Here is a 20,245-nt window from a genome sequence, read left to right on the forward strand (position 1 = left end):
CCAAAGGGCCTGTATTGTGCTGTAAATTTTCTTTGTTTCTATGTGTCAATGTTCCCACCGCTATCTCTCCCTCCCTCAACCATACAGGTAAAATATCATCAACACGTTATCTACTGGGGAGGCAAAAGAACTGATGCAACATTACAGTGGTTTGCAAGCTTTAAATATATTTAATACGTTTTGGAAACAGATACATTTACAAAAAGTAGGAAGTTAAGGACTAAAATTTCCACACAGTAGATTAGTAAGTTATAAAATGATTTCTTCTCAAATTTAAGCAGCGTCGTATCACGTCCAAGACGGAAGAGGCTGGAGCGTAAGTGGACAGGGGCATCAGTGCACTGTGAGGCGTTGAATCTCCTAGAAACGGCTGAAGCGGTTTTTCTGCAGATCATTGCCAACGTGGACTGTTACCGCCTGCAAGATGAAAAGTGAAAGTTTACTTTGAACTTGGAACTTTGAAAAATTTTCTATCAAAGTATGTACAGTACTGTGCCAAATTCTTAGGGACAGACACACACACACACAAACATATATATAAATAGCGTGCCAAAGACTTTTGCACAGCGCTGTAGTGATTTTATGGATTACACTGTACTGCTGCAAAAAAAAAATACAAATTTCATTACGTATGTGAGTGATGATCAACCTGATTCTGATGTGGGTCTCTATTGTGGACTGGGAGAGGGGGGATCATGGTTGGGAATAGGGGAAGGGAGAGGCAGTGAGTGGGAAGCACCAAAGAGCCATCTGTAATGACCAATAAACCAATTGTTTGGAATCAAATGGCCTTGCCTGGTGTCTCAGGGCTGGGTGTGTCTGCAACCATGCCATCCAAGTGCACTGGCACTCCTCTTCTGTCACTTGTCCCACACCCCTCCTGCGGTGCTCCATCCTCGCCATTCCCAACATTCTTTGCTCCTGCCAGATTTACAAGCTCGCTCTCCGCTCCATGTTGACAAATACAGCGGTGTGTGCAAAAGTCTCAGGCACCTCAGCTAGATAGATATGTAACGCTCGGCTCGATCAACTCACGTCCGTCTAGGGGAACTGCCGTAGGCCCTACCAAACTGTGTACTCACGTTTGCATAGACGCTACGTAATGCACCCCGATACAAGCCCACACTGTAAAATATCAGACAATACACAATGTACAGTTAAGTTACACTTTATAACTCTTTTTGGTGGTGTGGTTAGTGGACACAAAAAAAAAACAAAGGTGCCACTCAGTAAATTTGTCAGTTTTGTGCACCAAATTAAGTCGTTGGAGCTCACACCTCCCCGATCCGTCCACAAACGACCTCCGAACCTCCAACAACCTCCGAACCGTCGAATTCCAGTATCCGCCATCCCGGAACCGCCGACCGCTCCCGCACTCGTCCGTCCTCTTCACTCGCCTTGAGCAGGTACACAAATTGGGTGTGACATATATATGTGAATAGGGCTTCTTATAATGTCAGGCACTGAACCAAGATGAAAGAAATACATGAATTCCCAAGCTCCACAGAAATATAGTGATAGTTACGACATTAACAAGATTATAGCCTATCACTACACTTCAGTGTATAATTGGTACAATAAAACATATAATACTTAATTTAATAATATGACAAAGTATTACTAATTATCATAAAATATAATTATCAAGCAAGTAAGGTAACGTTGTTTGCTTAGAAGCCATAGGGTTGTTAGTGAGAAAAATTTACTTTTGTATTGGCGACCACCACAGATGTAGGCTTACTTCTACGGCTGATTCAGAGCAGACAGCAGGGCCCGCAGTGCTGAGCAGTGTTCCTAAGCAGGTATCAAAATAACAGAAACAAAGCAAATAAGTTTTTTACACTTTCAGCCACCTAAACTGGAACCAAGTAATCAAGTATGAAACAAGAACGCCTGATGAACGATTGGTAAAGCCACGAATATTGGTGAATATTAGTATCAAAAGCGGTAGGTTGGCAACTCTGCCTCGTACCGTTTCTCTCGCAGAAATGGTTGGACAGGAAGTGTACCTGTGTGTCTGGATATTCACAATATCCTCACACATCGGGTATTACATGGTTAGACCAATACAGATCCTGTTTAGTCTTTAAGTATGTAAAAAGTGAAAGAAGCTTGAATCTTTACAGAAATTACAATTGTATCTGTACGAATAGAAAATATCGTATTTTGTAAGTGAGAAATGTTAACAGGGGAGGAGAGCAGCCATTTGGGAGATTTGGAAATGTATTTCGTCTCGTTCATTGCTCACTACTCTTTTTCCTATCAACACAAAGAGAAAAAGAGCCTCTTTCCAATCAACTATAGCGGCCGCTGTTAAATTCCCCGCTTGTATATTTTGACATTTTTTTACAGAGGTGCCGGAGTGGCACTCCGGTGAGATCCAGCAGCACTGCACCCCTGGCTGAGGGGTAATAACTGTTCCTGACCCTGATGGTGTGGGTCCTGAGGCTCCTGTACGTCCTTCCTGATGGCTGAGGGGTAATAACTGTTCCTGAACCGGTGGTGTGGGTCCTGAGGTTCCTGTACCTTCACCCTGATGGTTGAGTGGTAATAACTGTTCCTGAACCTGGTGGCACTGAAGGCATTACGCTGACTGTGGTGCTTTACAGACACTTAGATAGGCTGACGGATGATGGAAAATGGCAGGCTATGCGGGAGGGGAGGGTTAGGTTGGTTGATTCATTGATTGAGAGACGGCACAGAATTGACCCTTCCGGCCCTTCGAGCCTCACCGCCCAGCGATCTCCCGATTTAACACCAGCCTAATCATGGGGCAATTTACAATGACCAATTAAACTACTGACCAGTATGTCTTTGGACAGTGGGAGGAAACCGGAGCACCCAGAGGAAACCCTAGAGAAAACTTCTGGCGTTCACCTTTTTTTTTTTTACCTGCCATGACTGTTGAGGTCCCTTTGTCTAATCCTGGGTTTTGTGGAACAGGTAGAGCCACGGAGGTGCAAAGTTGGGGGCTCGGAGGACACGCACAGCTTCCCTCTGCTCCTGTCCTCGGTCACCCTCTCGGGATAGGCAGACGCGTTGGGAAACCTCTCGGCAACTTGATTCTGCTGGTGCTCGGGCGGGTTCCTGCAGTCGCGTTCCACGGCACTGTCCCGTAACCAGCTCCTGCAGCAGATCCTGTCTGGGGTATGAACTGAATACTTTAGCTAACGAAAAACATTCAAGATTGTTTAGTGTCATTTTCAGTACACAAGTGTCAAGGAGAACGAAATAATCGTAACTCTGGATGGGATGCAGGAGATAAATAAAACACACCAAGCCAAACACAAGAAGATCTGCAGATGCTGGAAATCCAAGGCAACACACACAAAGTGCCAGAAAAACCCAGTAGGGTCAGGCAGCATTTACGGAAAAGTGTAAACAGTCGAGGCTTTAGGCTGAGGCCCTTCATCAGGACTGGAAAGGAAGGGAGAAGACGTTGAGGGTGGGGGAGGAGAGGAAGAAGTACGAGGTGGTAGGTGATAGGTGAGACCGGAAGAGGGGGTGGGGTGAAGTAAAGAGCTGGGAAGTCGATTGGTGGAGGTGATGAAGGGCTGGGGAAGGGGGAATCTGATAGGAGAGGACAGAAGGCCATGGAAGAAGGGGACGATGGTGGAGCACCAGAGGGAGGTGATGGGCAGGTAAGGAGATAAGGTGAGAGAGAGAAATGAGAATGGGGAATGGTGAAGAAGAAAACTAGAAGTTCGACAAATCGATGCTTAACTCACTACTAAGATAAACTCCATAAGATAAAGAACACAATAATAATAATAATAAAAACACAATAAATATAAATACATAAGATAGCTTATATACATGGATTGACTGTACGTGCATAAAGTGACTCTAGGCACAGGAGTGTCTCAAAATCACAATCAATCAGTATATACCATGAAATTTGTCGTTATGCGGCAGCAGTACCTTGCAATAGAAAATAAAGCTGTAAATTACAGTAAATATATAAAAAATTAAAAAATTAAACAATTAAACAAGTCGTGCAAAAAGACAAAAAGAAAATAGTGAGTTAGTGTTCACAGGTTCGATGTCCATTCAGAAATCTGATGACAGGGGAGAGGCTGTTCCTGAATCACTGAGTGTCTGTACAGAAGGTGACTCTGACAGGAAATGATCCATGAGCAGGGTGACTCTGACAGGAAACAGTCCGTGAGCAGGGTGGGTGGGATCCTCCCTGACGTTACTGGCCCTTTCCCGGCCCTTGATGGTGGGTAAGCTCCTGGACCGGCTTCACTCACCCCCCGGTGGCTCGTGGGTGTGGACCCACTTCTGGGGATCCTGCGTTCTGATGTTTGATGTTCTGAGCGTTACTCGTTTGTTGTTTCTGTTGTTTGCGTGACTTTGCACGTCTGATGGTCTTGTTTCGTGGGGTGCTTTCTTTAAGTGGGTTCTCTGACATTTCTTTGTTTGTGGCTGCCTGCAAGAAGATGAGCCTCGAGGCTGTGCACCGTAAGCATACTTTGATAATTACTGTACTTTGTACTTTGAACTTGGAATACATCCTTGATGGCTGGTAGTCTGGTGCTGGTGACACGTTGGGCACTTAATTGTTTCCTGAAACACTTAATTCAACAACTAATAATTCAGTTTTGCTCAGCCCACAAGGCTGTAATAAAATCTAGCACACATTCAGCAGTCCCCCGATTTAATCCCAGCCCAATCACAGGACAGTTTTACAACCACCAATCAACCTACCAACTGGTAGGTCTTTGGGCTGTGGGAGGAAACCAGAGCACCTGGAGGAAACACTCGTGGTCATGGGGAGAACATACAAATTCTTTACGGGCAACGGCTGAAATTGAACTGGGGTCACCGGTACTGTAAAGTATTGCGCTAACCACTACGCTACGGTGTTGCCCCATGGAATCCTCATGCAAATCCAGCAGAGTTTGAGCAGTTTTGTAAAGAAGGAAGGGGAAGGGGAAAAATTGCAGTGTCCAGATGTGCAAAGCTGATGGAGACCAGTCCACACAGACTCAAGGCTATAATTGCTGCCAAAGGTGCATCTATTAAATAGTGACTTGAAGGGGAAAAATACTTATGTAGTCAATTGTTTTGTGTTTAATAATTGTAATTAATTTAGAGCACTTTGTAGAGATCTGTTTTCACTTGGTCACAAAAGAGGTTTTCTCTGTTGATCAGTGTCAAAACAGCCAAATTAAATCCACTATGATTCGGTGTTGTAAAACAACAAAACATGAAAACCTCCAAGGGGGACGAATGCTTTTTTAGAGGCACTGTACACACAATCACTGACAAGCAACCAATGTGCAACAGAAGACAAACTGTGCAAATACAAAGACTAAACAAGTAATACTGAGAACACAAACTGTGGAGTCCCTGCAAGTGAGGAAACCCAGATTTCGAGTTTAGAAGGCTAAAAGGTTGTATTTCACTTACTGTAACCCCAGCAGTTGCAACAGGAATCACGCTGATCCCGAGGTGCATTTGAAATCTCCTCAGTGACATTAGCGTGCCCTGCAGCATCAGTCTGTCCGGAACAATTCACATTGCTTGCCAGGCCCACTTGGCTGCGGTTGCGTTTCAGAACCTTAGACAACTTCTTGATGGCCTTCGAGGCGGCATGCGGGTTGCCCGTTGCGCTCAGCGTCTCTCTTGCGGCCTTTTGCCCCTCTTGGGGGAATGCCTGGGCCTCGAGGCCACCTTGGCTCCTGGGCTGACTCTGGACCTCAGGGAGGAATTGCCTCGAGCTCCCATTCTGCTCTGTGCTTTCGGCTGGCAGCGTGCTGCACGCATCCACTGGTTCGGTTTCCTCCGCAACAATTGTACTCTTCTGGTCAAGCTCCTCAAAGATCTCCGACTGGGTATTCTGAAGAAAACAGAAATATAGATGAAAGGTTTAGAACACATAATTTTGCAGGCCATTCAGCCCACGATGTTGTGCTGACCTCATAACCTATTCGTAGATAGACCATAAATCTTAGCAACAGAATTAGGCCACTTGGCCCTCCGAGTCTGCTCCATCATTCCTTCATGGCTGATTTATTGTCCATCTCAACCCCAGCCTTCTGCCTTCTCCCTGTAACCTCTGACACCCTTACTAATCAAGAGCCTCTTAACCTTCATTTTAAGTACACCTCCACAGCCGTCTGTGGCGATGAATTCCACAGATTCACCACCCTTCGGCTAAAGAAATTCCTTCTCATCTCCGTTCTAAAGGGACGTCCTTCTATTCCATCATGGCTGATTTATAACCTCAACCACATTCTCCTGCCTTCTTGCCATAACCTTTGATGCCCTGACTAATCAAGAGCCTATCAAACTCTGGTTTTAAATATCCCCAATGACTTGGCCTCCTGTGACGATGAATTCCAGATTCACCACCCTCTGGCTGAAGAAATTCTTCCCCATCTCTACTCTAAAGTGACGAACCTCATTTCTGAGGCTGCACTGTCTGGTACTCCACTCTCCCACTTTCAGAAACATCCTCTCCACGTCCGCTCTGTCTAGACATTCCAGTCTAACCTGACTGAGATATTTTAAAGAAAAGGCACGGTGTTGGATCAGTTTAATGTTCTCGGGAAATAATTGCAAGGGACCCATTAGTATCTGTTCAAAACTCGGACAGTTTCTTTCAGGATGGGCAAAGCAGTAACTGCATTTGCAACCTGGAAACATGAGGGGAAACATTTTCACTCAGAGGGTGGGGACAGCTTGGAACAAGCTGCCAGCATAAGTGGTGCATGCGAGCTCGGTTTCCACGTTTAAGAGAAGTTTGGATAGGTACACGGATGGTAGGGGATATGGATGGCAATGGTCCCGGTGCAGGTCGATGGGAATAGATGGTTTAAAATGGCTCAGCATGGTCTAGATGGGCTGAAGGGCCTGCTTCTCTGCCGTATTTTTCTATGACTCTCCGACACCGCAGGAATCTTCTACCTTGTGGGAATGGAGCTTTCCCAACTGCTTTCACTCCCACCAACCCTCCCACCTGGGCATGGGGTTAAAAACCCAGAGCTACAGAAACCCCAACAGAAGCTCCATCCCTGGGAGAGGAAGGATATGCCAAGAAGATGGGCCACACCTGGGAACAGGTTGAAAGACTCCCAGGATGGAGGACTCTGGTGAGCTGCTGTCAAAGGCCTGTGCCCCAGATGGCGTTGGTGATTCTGTAAGTTGGTGTTCACTCCCCACACTGCATTCTCGATCCAGCCAAGCCACTACAATCAGGGGGCCGGTTCAGGCCGAGCAGTGATGGGACCACTGAACAGACTCTCTATACACTGACTGGCCTGATCTCAAATAATAACAAGGCAGCCCACAGAGAAGTGGTCATCACCCTGACACAGTGGTGTCAAGAAAACAACCTCTCCCTCAATGTCGCAAAAACAAAGGAGCTGGTTGTAGATTACAGGAGGAATGGAGACATCAATGGATCTGGGGTTGAGAGGGTGAACAGCTTCAAGTTCCTCGGTATACACGTCACCGAGGATCTCACGTGGTCTGTACATATCAGCTGTGTGGTGAAAAAAGCACAGCAGCGCCTCTTTCACCTCAGACGGTTGAAGAAATTCGGCATGAGTCCCCAGATCCTAAGAACTTTCTACAGGGGCACAACTGAGAGCATCCTGACTGGCTGCATCAGTGCCTGGTATGGGAACTGTACCTCCCTCAATCACAAGACTCTGCAGAGAGTGGTGTGGACAGCCCAGCACATCTGTAGTTGTGAACTTCCCATGATTCAGGACATTTTCAAGGACAGGTGTGTACAAAGGGGCTGCAGGATCATTGGGGACCCAAGTCACCCCAACCACAAACTGTTCCAGTTGCTACCATCCGGGAAATGGTACCGCAGCATTAAAGCCAGGACCAACAGGCTCCAGGACAGCTTCTTCCACCAGGCCATCAGACTGATTAATTCACGCTGACACAACTGTATTTCTGAGCTATATTGACTGTACTGTTGTATAACTTACTGGACATACTATTTATTACAAATTACTACAATTTACACATTGCACATTCAAACTGAGATGTAACATAAAGATTTTTACTCCTCGTGTATGTCAAGGATGTAAGAAATAATATTCAATTCAATCAAATTCAATTCGGCCTCTCACTGGGTCAGTGAGACGGGCTGGCAGCTGCTCTTGCCACACCTGTTCGCTCCCCTGTCGTAGATTTTTCTGTGACCCTGTCCCGTGCACTATTTCTGTTCATTTCCATCTTACAGACCGTTCTCAGGAACTGAACCCTGTCTTAACCCTGAGAGAGCCTGTAAACGCATGGAATCCTATAAGGGTCATAGAATGCATCCAGTCATTGGGTAGTGAATCTGTGAAATCTGTTACCACAAGACGGCTGCGGAGGCCAGGTCATTGGGTATATTTAAACCGAAGGTTGGCAGGTTCTTGATTAGTCAGGGTGTCAAATGATATGGGGAGAAGGCAGGAGAACAGGGTTGAGAGAGATAGTAAATCAGCCACGATGGAATGGCAGAGCAGACTCAATGGGTCAAATGGCCTAATTCTGCTCCTATGTCTTATGGTCTTACAGAGGCCAAAAAATTCATGGTCTGCTCCAGTTTCTAGTATTTTCTAAAATTTTGTCATTTTAAAATTAATTTTATAAGCTCAGTGGTAGAGTATTTGAGTACAGATTAGCAGCCAAAGAGTCATTTAGTTCATAAATAGGCCTTTCAGCACATCCAGGCCGCGCCAATTTATTAATCTGCCGAGTCCTGTCGTCCAGCACCTGGACTGTAGCCATCCCTACCCTCCCATCTATGGACCCATCCAAACTTCTCTTCAATATTGCAATCTAACCACAATTTACCACTTCCGCTGGCAGCTCATTCCACACTCTGAGTGAAGAAGATTCCCCTCAGGTTCCCCTTGAACACTCACCTTTCACCCTTAACCTATGACCTCCAGTTCAGTGCCACCCAATCTCAGTGGGAAAAGCCTGCCTGCCTTTACACTATGGATACTTCTCATCATTTTGTATACCTCAATCAAGTCTCCCCTCCACCTCCTACGCCCCGGGGAATGAAGTCCCAAACAATTCAGCCTTTTCCTATAACTCAGGTCCTCAAGTCCCTGTAATCGTGGTTGGCATTAGGGCAAAGGGACTGATAGCTCTGTGACTATGACTTGGGCTTCCTGTTGACACAGGCCTTGGTCAATTCAAATTCTCAACTTGCCTATGTGTGATTTAGAACATAGATCATCGAACACCACAGCACAGTGCATTCCTTTTTACCCACCATGTTGTACCAACTTTTAACCTACTTTAAGATCAATCTAACCCTTCTCTCCTACTTAACCCTCTATTTTTCCATCATCATGTGCCCATCTAAGCATTTCCTGAATGCCCCTAATGTATCTGCCTTTAGCACCACCCATGACAGGGTGTTCCATGCACCCACTACTCTCTGCCTCTATCATCCCCTCTATATTTCCCTCCCATCGCCTTGAAATTATGCTTCCTGGCATTTGCCATTTCTGCCTGGGAAGAAAACTCTGGCTGTCCAATTGATCTGTCTTACACACTTCCATCAAGTCACCCCTCATCCTTCTTTGCTCCAAAGAGAAAAGCCTCAGCTGGCTAAACCTATCTTCACGAGACATGCCCTCCAGTTCAGGCAGCATCCTGGTAAATCTCCTCTGCACCTTACCTAAAGCTTCCACATCCTTCCTGTAATGAGGTGACTGGAACTGAACACAATACTCCCAAGCGTAGTCTAACTAGGGTTTTGTTAGAGTTGCAACATTACCAGTAGAGGTGGAGATTGTGACTCCTGCCCATTTTCATCTCCCGCCTCCTGCTGCGCCAGGTCTTTGGCCTCTTTCACAGCTTGGGGCTCCAGTGGGACCAGATCTTGTACCTGCTGCTGATCCCCGTCTTCGGCCTCTTGGTTATCCAGGACTTGGGCCTGCTGTTGTAACTTTTGCACATTGGCCTCCGGTTGGTTCACTGCCTCACTCACAGCATTTCCCTCTTGTGCTTCAGCAGGGATCTCCAATGGAACCTCTGTCTGCTGCTGCTTCTGGCCTGGTTCTTTCTGCTCTGCTTGGGATTGGTTCTGGAGCAGCGAGCAGTGTTCTGTGCCATCAGCCTTCTGTTCAGAAACCAGCTCTGGCTCAACATCTGCTCTTCCTGGAGACAACTCACAGCTGTGGCCCACATTCTTCTCCTCCCAGCCGCCTGCTCGCTGGCTTGGGCTGGAGACAATTCCTAGCACTTGGCTGGTCTGAAGAATACAGAAGAAAAAAAACTTTGAAAACAGCTGGCATTTTAAAACACTCAGTAAAAAAACAATCTTGGCAGTCAGTGTCAGATGAACTTCCTGAACTTGTGACGCTCAGAATACCATTCAGTTTCGCCTCAAAGACTCAGAGAGGCGTGCAGGAGAATCCTTGACAATGGCACCAGTGACAAGAACACGATGTAGTCAAAGATTTATTTCCATGATATTATAGAATAACATGACACTAATAATGCCATTCCTGATACCGGAACAGGTCAGTGAGCAGCTGGCCCAGGGAGAGGGGACCATTTAATGTGGTGAGATGTGAGAAGCCCCAGTGCTACTGCCCTTTGAGACAGGTGATAAAGGCAGATTTATTAGAGGCAATCAAATACTGGACGGTGGGTCAAGAGAAACTGCTTTCAGTGGCAGGAGGGTCAATAACTGGAGGAAAGAGATTGAGGATAATTCTCAAGTTGCCATAAATCTCTTCACTTTGGCTACTGAGATTCCAGTTCCTGGATTTCCGCTCAGGCCTCCTGTTCGGTCTGGAATCAGCCTGGGCCTGGGTCAGAGGGGCAATGAAGTAATTTCTTTTTAACATAGACAGTTGTGATTTAGAATTCACTGTAGCCTGGCCTACTGAGTTCCTCCAGCATTTTGTGTGAGTTATTTTAGATATTTCCCTGAAGGGTAAATGCCACAGGGGAGCTGGACTATAATGTGTGGTTAATGGTGTAGCTGGGTGGTGGGGTGGAGATACATCTCTACCAAAGGAGGTGTAAGGTGATCCTTCCCTCCACTAGTCTGCAGGTCACCCTTGGGCAAGGAATAGCACCTGCTTAGCCCTCCTGATCAGGGTCACATGAAGCCACAGAAGCAGGTGGTGGTTGGTTGTACGAACAGCCAGTGCATATCACAAGTCCTGGTTATACGACCACTGATGCCAGGCAGACAGTCTCTGAAGAGTATTGATAATGGCTAGGGTCACCCGTCTTGTAAAGACACTGGCCCAGAAGAGGTTTGCCATTGCCCACAGTGCCAAAGACCATGATTGCTCACATCATACGGCATGACACATAATGATGATGGTGAAAGGAGTAAGAAAGTAAAATATCCTTTAAACAGAGAGAGAGAGAGCGACATCACAGAATGTTACTGTACAGGGAGAGCTGGGGGGGGGTCCGTCACAGAAAGTTAGCTGTGAGTAATGTACATAATGGCAAAGGCAAATGGAATTCTACACACAAAATACTGGAGGAACTCAGCAAGTCATTCAACATCTATGGAAATGAATAAACAGTTGACGTTTCCGGGACAAGACCCTACATCAGGACTGGAAAGGGAAGGGGGAAGAAGCCAGAATAAAAAAGGTGGGGAGAAGGGAAGGAGGACTCGCTGGAAGATTATGTGTGGAGCTAGGTGGGTGGGGGAGCGGGATGAAGTAAGAAGCTAGAAGGCGATAGATGGAAAAGGTAAAAGGGCTGGAGAAGGAGGAATCTGATAGGAGAGGACAGTGGACCACAGGAGAAAGGGAAGGAGGAGGGGTACCAGGGGAGGTGATAGGGAGATGTGGAAAAGAGGCCAGAATGGGGAATTGGAAGCAGGAGGGAAAAAAATTACCGGTAGTTGGAAAAATAGAAGTTCATGCCATCAATAAAAAGCTCTACACAATCGAAGCTTGTTTCCCACAGCCAGATTTCTTTGTCCTCAAAAGAATTATAATTTACAAGGTTTTGGGGCAGATTTCACTACTACAGCAGACAGGTAAGAAAGGTCCCAGTGGTACAGGGGAGACAGTAGGCTTGGGACTCTTCAGTGTTATAGCCAGACACCAGGAAGCCAAGTTATCATGCCACCAGTACACCAGGTAATGATATCTCCAGCAAGAGGGCATCTAACTGCTTACCCCTGATATTCAATGACCCAACAGTTGTTTAAGACCCAGCTATCAATGTCCTGGAGGGGCCAACATTGTCCAGAGTCTCAGCAGGACAGCCCACATAAATACTGTGGTACCAGAGCAGATTGGATGTTGTGAACTCAATGAAGACCTTCCCATCTTTACCCTCTTCCCTTCCTAGTTCCCCTTCTCCCATGGTCCACTCTCCTCTCCCATCAGATTCCTCCTCCTTCAGCCCTTTAACTCTTCCACCTCTACCAGGGGTTCCCAACCTTTTACTTGCCATGGACCAGTACAATTAAGCAAGGGGTCTCAGAGTGAACATGGAGAGGATGTTTCTTATGGTAGGGAGTCTAAGACCAGAGGACAGCCTCATAATAGCAAGGTGTCCTTTTAGAGATGAATAGGAAGATGAGAAGAAAGTTCTTTAGCCAGAGAGTGGTGAATCTGTGGCATTTATTGCCACAGTCTGCTGTGCAGGCCGAGTATTTTTGTATATTTAAGGCAGAGCTCGGTCAGGGCATGAAGGGTTAAAGGGAGAAGGCAGGAGATTGGGGCTGAGAGGGAAAATGGATCAGCCATGATGAAATGCAGAGCAGACTAATGGCCTAATTCTGCTCCCATATCTTGTGGTTTTATGATATTGGGAACCCCTGACCTAAACCCTTCCAGCTTCCAACTTTATCCATCTTCCCCCATACCTGGTCTCACCTATCACCTGCCAGCTTGTACTCCTTCCCTCCACGCTCCCACCACCTCCCAGTCTTATTCTGGCTTCTTCCCAGTTCCTTTCCAGTCCTGATGAGGGGGTCTCGGTTTGAAACATCGACTCTATTCCTCACCAGAGTTACTGTCTAACCTGCTGAATTCCTCCAGCACTTGGTGTGTGTGTTGTGGGTTGGAAGCAAAATATGCTTGACCCTGATGGACTGCCAAAACCTGAGAAAGACACAATCTCCACCTACTGGCTGTTTATTAATACGTAAACCAGTACAAGAAAAAAAGAATTGTAGTCAGCATAGAGCAGACATGATCACATTGCACGGCAGGGCAGGCTTCTGACAACCAAGTCCAGCTCCTGGCCTTCACGTCTGGCTGAGCTACTAAGACTGGCGGAACAGTTTCTACTGCCAGGAGAAGGCACCCAGGTGGGTTACTGATGCCTTAAAACCAGTCGCTTTGGGCTGATGCCAAACTGTCAATCTCTGCCATTCCTTTGCATTCATCAGCTGCACGGAGAGAGCTCGTCTGCTGCGTGGGCAACAACTTGCTCTCCGTGTTGTACTTCCCTGGCTTGCACATCATGTAGACAGCTAGGTCACAACATCCATGGTCCATTCCAACCAATGGAGGACCTCCAGGTCTAGCTCATTAACAGACTCCTTCAGCCGACTGGAGGACAGTCTCCATATGAAAGACCGGAAGAACTTAAGACATTGGAGCAGAGTTAGGCCTTTCAGCCTATCGAGTCTGCTCCGCTGTTTCATCATGGCTGATCCATTTCCCTCTCAAACCCATTTTTCCTTTAACCTCTGACGCCCTATCTAATTATTTGGTGATGCGTTGCCTGAGTTGCCTATTCAAACATCCAATATCAGTCCATCCTTTCTGAGATAAGGGGCCCAAAAATGCACACAAGACTCCAGGTGAGGCCTCACTACTGCCTTATAAAGCCTCAGCATTACATCCTTACATGCAGAAAGACTGGAATCCTCTCTCTCTCTCGCTCACGCTGACACCAAGCTGTCTGGCCAGGGCAAACATCTGCCAACAGGTTTGGTTGCTAACTTGAAAGCCAGCTCACGTTCCCAACCTCCAAACCAAAGCCCCGCTTGGGCTGAAGGCTAAAGCAGTGAAAAGAGCCATTGGCGTGACCCTCAGACATTCCTTCAACGATATCCCTGCAGCTGAGGTCAGGAGTCCTTTAATAGAACATACAACAGTATAGTACAGGAACAGGCCCTTCGGCCCTCAATGTTGTGCCAGACCAATTAAATTAGTAATCAAATAGCTAACTAAGCTCATCTCTCCTGCCTACACAATGTCCATATCCTCCCATCTTCCTCACATTCATGTGCCTCTCTAAATGTCTCTTAAAAATCTCTAATGTATCTATCTCAGCCACCACCGCAGGCACCCACCACTCTCTGTGTAAAAGATCCGCTCTCACATCTCTGAAATTACCCTCACTCACCTCCTCCTCTCCTTGGGACTCCCCGCTCTGGTTCTCTGCCTGCTCTGGATCTTCTCATCTCGAATTGCTGACAGGACATCAACTTCATCACTCCTCCACTGAATGCACTGCCCTCGACTCTCCTCGCACCAATCCCAACCTGACCATCAATCTGCCTCCAAAGCCAGTATATCCTTCCTCAAGTATGGAGACCAGAACTGCATGTAGTACTCCAGGTGCAGCCTCACCAGTACCCTGTACAGTTGCAGCATAACTTCCCTGCTCTTCAATTCAGTCCCTCTGGTAATGAAGGCCAATACTGTATTCCATTTGCTTTTGTGATAGCCTGCTGCACCTGCAAACCAACCTTTTGTGATTCATGCACAAGTACTCCCAAGTCCCTCAGCACAGCAGTATGCTGGAAATTTTTACCGTTTAAATAATAATCTGCTCTTCCATTTTTCCTTCCAAAGTGGATGACATCACATTTACCAACATTGTACTCCATCTGCCAGACCCTTGCCCACTCACTTAACCTATCAATATGTATCTCTCTGTATCTTCTGCACAATTTACCTTTCCACTCAATTTGGTATCATCAGCAAACTTAAGCGATACACTACACCCGGTTCCCTCTTCGAGATCGTTAATATATATCGTGAACAGTTGCAGGCCCAGCACCGACCCGTATGGCACCACCGCTCACTACTGATTGCCAACCAGAGTAACACCCATGTATCCCAACTCTGCTTTCTTTCAGTTAACCAATCCTGTATCCATGCTAATACATCACCCCAACTCTTTGCATCCTTATCTTATGGATAAGTCTTTTATGCAGCACCTTATCAAACACATTCCAGAAATCCAAGTAAATAACGTCCATCTGTTCCCCTCTATCCACTGCACTTGTTATATCCTCAAAGAACTCCAGTAACTTTGTCAAACAGGATCTGCCCTTGCTGAATCCATGCTGCATCTGCCTGATGGATCCATTTCTTGCCAGATGCCTCACTATTTCTTCTTTAATGATAGCTTCAAGCATTTTCCCAACTACAGATGTTAAACTAACTGACCTGTAGTTACCTGCTTTAGCCTACATCATTTTTTGAACTGTGGCGCGACATTCGCCGTCTTCTCATCCACCAGAACCTGCCCACAGTCTAGAGAATTTTAGTTTATTTTCTTTCCTTATTCCCTTTCTTTATTAGTTGCTTGATGGGTCTTTGTTGCTGTTTGAAATTTTCCCAGTCTTCCAGTTTCCCACTGCTCTTGGAGGCTTTCTATTCACACGCTTTTAGTTTGACGCCTTCTTTAATTTCCTTAGTTATCCAAGACTGGCTCTCCCCACCCTTACTGTCCGTGCTTTTAACTGGAATATACTTTTGTTGAGCACCATGAAAAATCTTTTTGAAAGACTTCCACTGCTCCACCATATAGCCTGTATTCCCAGACTACTTTTGCACCCTCCATTTGTATGGGAAACTGAGTCATACTGTGATCACTCTTTCCGAGAGGATCCCTAACTACAAGATCACTAATTTTACCTTTCTCATTGCACAGGACCAGATCTAAGATAACACATTCTCTTGTAGGTTAAGTAACACGCTGTTCAAGAAAGCCATCATTTATGCGTTCAATGAAGTCCTCCACAAGACTGTCTCGACCAACTTGATTCACCCAATCTATGTGCAAGTTAGTCTCCCATGATAACTGCCGTTCCATTCTCACGTGCCTGAGATATTTCTGTTTACTGCCTGTGCCACTGTAATGTGATTATTTGGTGGCTGATCGACAACTCCCACCAGGGATTTTTTTTCCCTTACTATTCCTAATCTCTACCTAGATGGACTCAACGTTCTGCTCCTTAGATCTTATATCGTCTCTCACTGTCGCATTGATCTCATCCTTAGAGCGCTACCCCACCTCCCTTACCTTCCTGCCTATCATACCGTATAACCTGATATCCTTGGATATTTAATTCCCAATCTTGACCTAGCTGAGAGGTTGCTTTGAGCTGAGCTGTAAATCATCTACAAGATGTCAGCTCAGCTGAAATCATCTACATCTCGTAGATTAAATCATTAGTCCCACCTAAGGCGACTTAGCACGTCAACCAAGAGAAACTCTTACAGGAGTGGAGGATGATGACGTCTGCAGTCCTTCTGGTGACTTTGGCTTCACCAAGATCAACAGGGTCGGATTCTCCTGCAACTGGGACTCTTCTTGCAGGTTCTCTTCAGGGAACCCCCGTTCTTTGAGGAGCATTTCCTTCTGCTCCTGACTCTGCTGAATTTCCCCGTGCATCTGCCTGGAGAGATAGCGAGATTTTCAATACCAAGCCATTGCACCAATATTAACAATGCCCTCTCCCACCCCTTCAATGTTCCAACCTCATGCCCAGTAGGGCCAGCACGTTCCGCTGTTCCAGAGGGAGCAGTACCGGGGGCAAGAATCACCGGCGAGTCTAACATTGAGGGGGGTGGGGTGCTCTTTGACATAGGAATGGGAAGTGTACCTGACCTTGCACTCAACGTCAGTAAGACCAAAGAACTGATTGCAGACCTCAAAGGGTAAGACGAGGGAAGATGCATCAGTCCTCACAGAGGGATCAGAAGTGGAGAGAGTGAGCAATTTCATGTTCCTGGGTGTCAACATCTCTGAGGATATCGATGCAGTTACAAAGAAGGCACAACATCGGCTATATATCATGAAGAGGCTGAGGTGATTTAGTAGGTCTGCAAACACACTTGCAAATCTCTACAGATGTACCATGGAGAGCATTCTAATCGGCTGCATCACCATCTGGTATGGTGGTGGGGGTGGGCACTGCACAGGACCGAAAGGAGCTACAGAAAGTTGTGAACTCAGTCAGCTCCATCATGAGCACTAACCTCCCCAGCATCCAGGGCATCTTCAAAGAGCGATGCCTCAAAAAGACGGCCTCCACCATCAAGGACCCCCATCGCCCAGGGCATGCCCTCTTCTCATTGCAACCATCAGGGAGAAGGTACAGGAGCCTGAAGGCACAAACTCAACAACTCAGGAACAGCTCCTTCCCCTCAGCCATCAGGTTTCTGAATGGACAATGAAACCATGAACACGAGCTCGCTACTTTTCTCCCCCTCTTTTTGCACTACTTCATTAATTTAACTATTATATATATACACAGTTTTGATTATTATGTATCACATTGTACTGCTACCACGCAACAACAAGTTTCACGACGTACCCCAGTGATATGAAACCAAATTCTGATTCTGTTCCGTGTCACCAGTGATGACTCACCACACTTGATCAGAATCAGGTTTCATATCATTGACATATATTGGGAAAGTTGTTGCGAAACTTGCGACATAAAAACACTAAGTTGCAATAGGAAACATACTAAAAATTAAACTAAATGAGTAGTGCAAAAAGACTGCAATAAACAGTGAGGTGGTGTTCCTGAGCTCAATGTCCATTCTGAAATCCGGTGGCACAGGGGAAGAAGCTGTTCCTGAATCGTTGACTGTGGGTCTTCAGGCTCCTGTACCTCCTCCCTGATGGTAGCAATGAGAAGGGGGCATGTCCTGGGTGGTGGGGGTCCTTAATGATGGTAAGAATATATAGCTGTGGAGGGACAGAACATAGAACCTGACAGCACAGTACAGGCCCTTCACCCACGATGTGGTGCTAATCTTTAACCTACTTTAAGGTCAATTTAACCTTTCCCTTCCACAGAGCCCTCCATTCTTCTATCATCCATGTGCCTATCTAACAGTCTCTTTAATATCCCTAATGTATCTGCCTCTACCACCACCCCTGGCAGGGTGTTCCATGCACTCACTACTCTCTGTGTAAAGAATTTACCTCTGACATCCCCCCTATACTTTCCTCCAGTTACCTAAAAATGATGCCCCCCTTCCCCATTTGCCACTTCCAACCTGGGAAAAAGTCTCTGACTGCCCATTTGATCTATGCCTTTTTCATCTCCTTCATCAAGTCACCTCTCACCCTCCTTTGCTCCAAAAAGAAAAGCCCTAACTCGTTCACCCATTCCCATAAAGACATGCTCTCTGATCTGGGCAGCATCCTGGTAAACCTCCTCTGCACCTTTCCAATCATGAGGCAACCAGAACGCGACACAATTGTGTTGTGGGTAGTGGGGAAGTGATGTGGGATTAGAAAGAGGGTAAAAGGATTGGGGAGGGATTATAGAGGGGTAGTAGAGAATGTGGTTAAGACCATAAGATGCAGATCAGAATTAGGCCATTTGGCCCATCAAGTCTGCTCTGCCATTTCATCATGGCTGATCCATTTTCCCTCTCAGCCACAATCTCCTACCTTCTCCCCTTATCGCTTCATGCCCTGACCAATCAAGAATCTATCAGCATCTGTTTTAAATATACCCAATGACTTGGCCTCCACAGCCACCTGTGGAGCAAATTCCACAGATTCACCACTCTCTGGCTAAAGAAATTCCTCCTCTCCTCCTTTCTAAGAGGACACTCCTCCGCCTCTGTTCTGAGGCTGTGTTCCCTGGTCCAAGACTCTCCCTCCATAGGAAGCATCTCCCACATCCACTCTTTCGAGGCCTTTCACCGTTTGACAGGTGATGGCACACTGGGTGGCTGTGGGTCACTGGAGAGGGAGGGAGGGAGGGAGGGGGCAGGACTGGGAGGGGCAGTATAAACCTGCCTGACATATTCTTCCCGAGACTTGGAGTCAACTGTTTCCAAGAACTTCTCGTATTTCTCTGAAGTGGAGCTCGGGTAGATCCTTTTGAAGTTCCCCATGTTTTCGTCTTCGTACTTCTCCACCTGTTCCACCCAGGTAGCCTGGTTGTTTCGTGTCTCGTCAGCTCTAATATGAAAGCAAAGAGGAGGTGTCAATTATTCCTTTTGAAAATCGATCTCTTGCCATAAGACCAGAAAACACAGGAGCAAAATGAGGCCATTCAGCCCATCGAGCCTGCTCCAGAATTCCATCACGGCTGAGATATTTTCTTTCTCCAGCCTTCTCTCCATAACCTTTGACCCCCCCTTACTAAACAAGAACCTATCAACCTCCACTTACTCAATGACGTGGCCTCCACAGCCATATTTTGAAATTATTTCCACAGATTCGCCACCCCCGACTGTAGAAATCCTTCCTTGTCTCTGTTCGAAAGGGACATTCTTGTATTCTCAGGCTGTGTCCTCTGGTTTTAGATTCCCGTACAGAAAGAAGCGGCCTTTCTACATCCACTCTGCCTAGGCCTTTCAATATTTGATAGATTTCAATGTGATCCTCCCACATTTTTCTAAACTCCAGCAAGTACAGGCCCAGGGCTATCAAACGCTCCTCAAAACTTAACCCTTTCATTCCCAGGATCATTCTTTTGAACCTTCTCTGGACTTTCTCCAATGCCAGCCCATCTTTTTTTTGATGTTAAAGGGCTGAACTGGTTAGCACGAGAAGGCACAGTTTTAAGGTGCTTGGAAGTAGATACAGAGATGTTGGGGTAAGTTTTTTCACACAGAGAGTGGTGAGTGCGTGGAATGGGCTGCCGGCAACAGTGGTGGAGGCGGATATGATAGGGTCTTTTTAAAAGACTCCTGGATAGGTACATGGAGCTCAGAAAAATGGAGGGCTATGGGTAACCCAAGGTTCGGCACAGCTCTGTGAGCCAAAGGGCCTGTATTGAGCTGTACGTTTCTATGTTTCTATCATTATGTGCTGGGTCATATGACATCATCATTATGTGCCGTGCTGTATGACATGGGCGATCTTGGTCCCATGGCCATGATTGGGCCATGGCCCCATGGGAAGCAGGGATTTAGATTCTTAGACCACTGGGATCTGTTTTGGGGCAAGGATGAATTGTACAAAAGGGACGGGTTGCACCTAAACAGGCGGGGGACCAGCATTCTAGCAGGCAAGTTTGCCACTGCTACACTGGTGTATTTAAACTAAATAGTGGGGG

The 20,245-nt window shown here is 46.4% G+C and overlaps 1 protein-coding gene across 1 annotated transcript in view; it reads right to left on the bottom strand.

Annotated features, from left to right (window-relative positions):
• Positions 1–2,888: 2,888 nt before the first annotated feature.
• LOC140203584 (uncharacterized) overlaps positions 2,889–20,245 on the bottom strand; it is a 69,825-nt gene continuing 52,468 nt past the window's right edge. The window contains exons 10-14 of the mRNA XM_072269630.1: positions 18,975–19,143; positions 16,432–16,605; positions 9,752–10,228; positions 5,416–5,845; positions 2,889–3,142 (exon numbers count right to left, since the gene is read on the bottom strand). Of these exons, the coding sequence (XP_072125731.1) occupies positions 2,889–3,142; positions 5,416–5,845; positions 9,752–10,228; positions 16,432–16,605; positions 18,975–19,143 (1,504 nt within the window). The remainder of the gene's footprint in view (positions 3,143–5,415; positions 5,846–9,751; positions 10,229–16,431; positions 16,606–18,974; positions 19,144–20,245) is intronic.

The sequence above is a fragment of the Mobula birostris genome, chromosome 10 (assembly GCF_030028105.1).
Source record: "Mobula birostris isolate sMobBir1 chromosome 10, sMobBir1.hap1, whole genome shotgun sequence".
In the NCBI taxonomy this organism is placed as follows: domain Eukaryota; kingdom Metazoa; phylum Chordata; class Chondrichthyes; order Myliobatiformes; family Myliobatidae; genus Mobula; species Mobula birostris.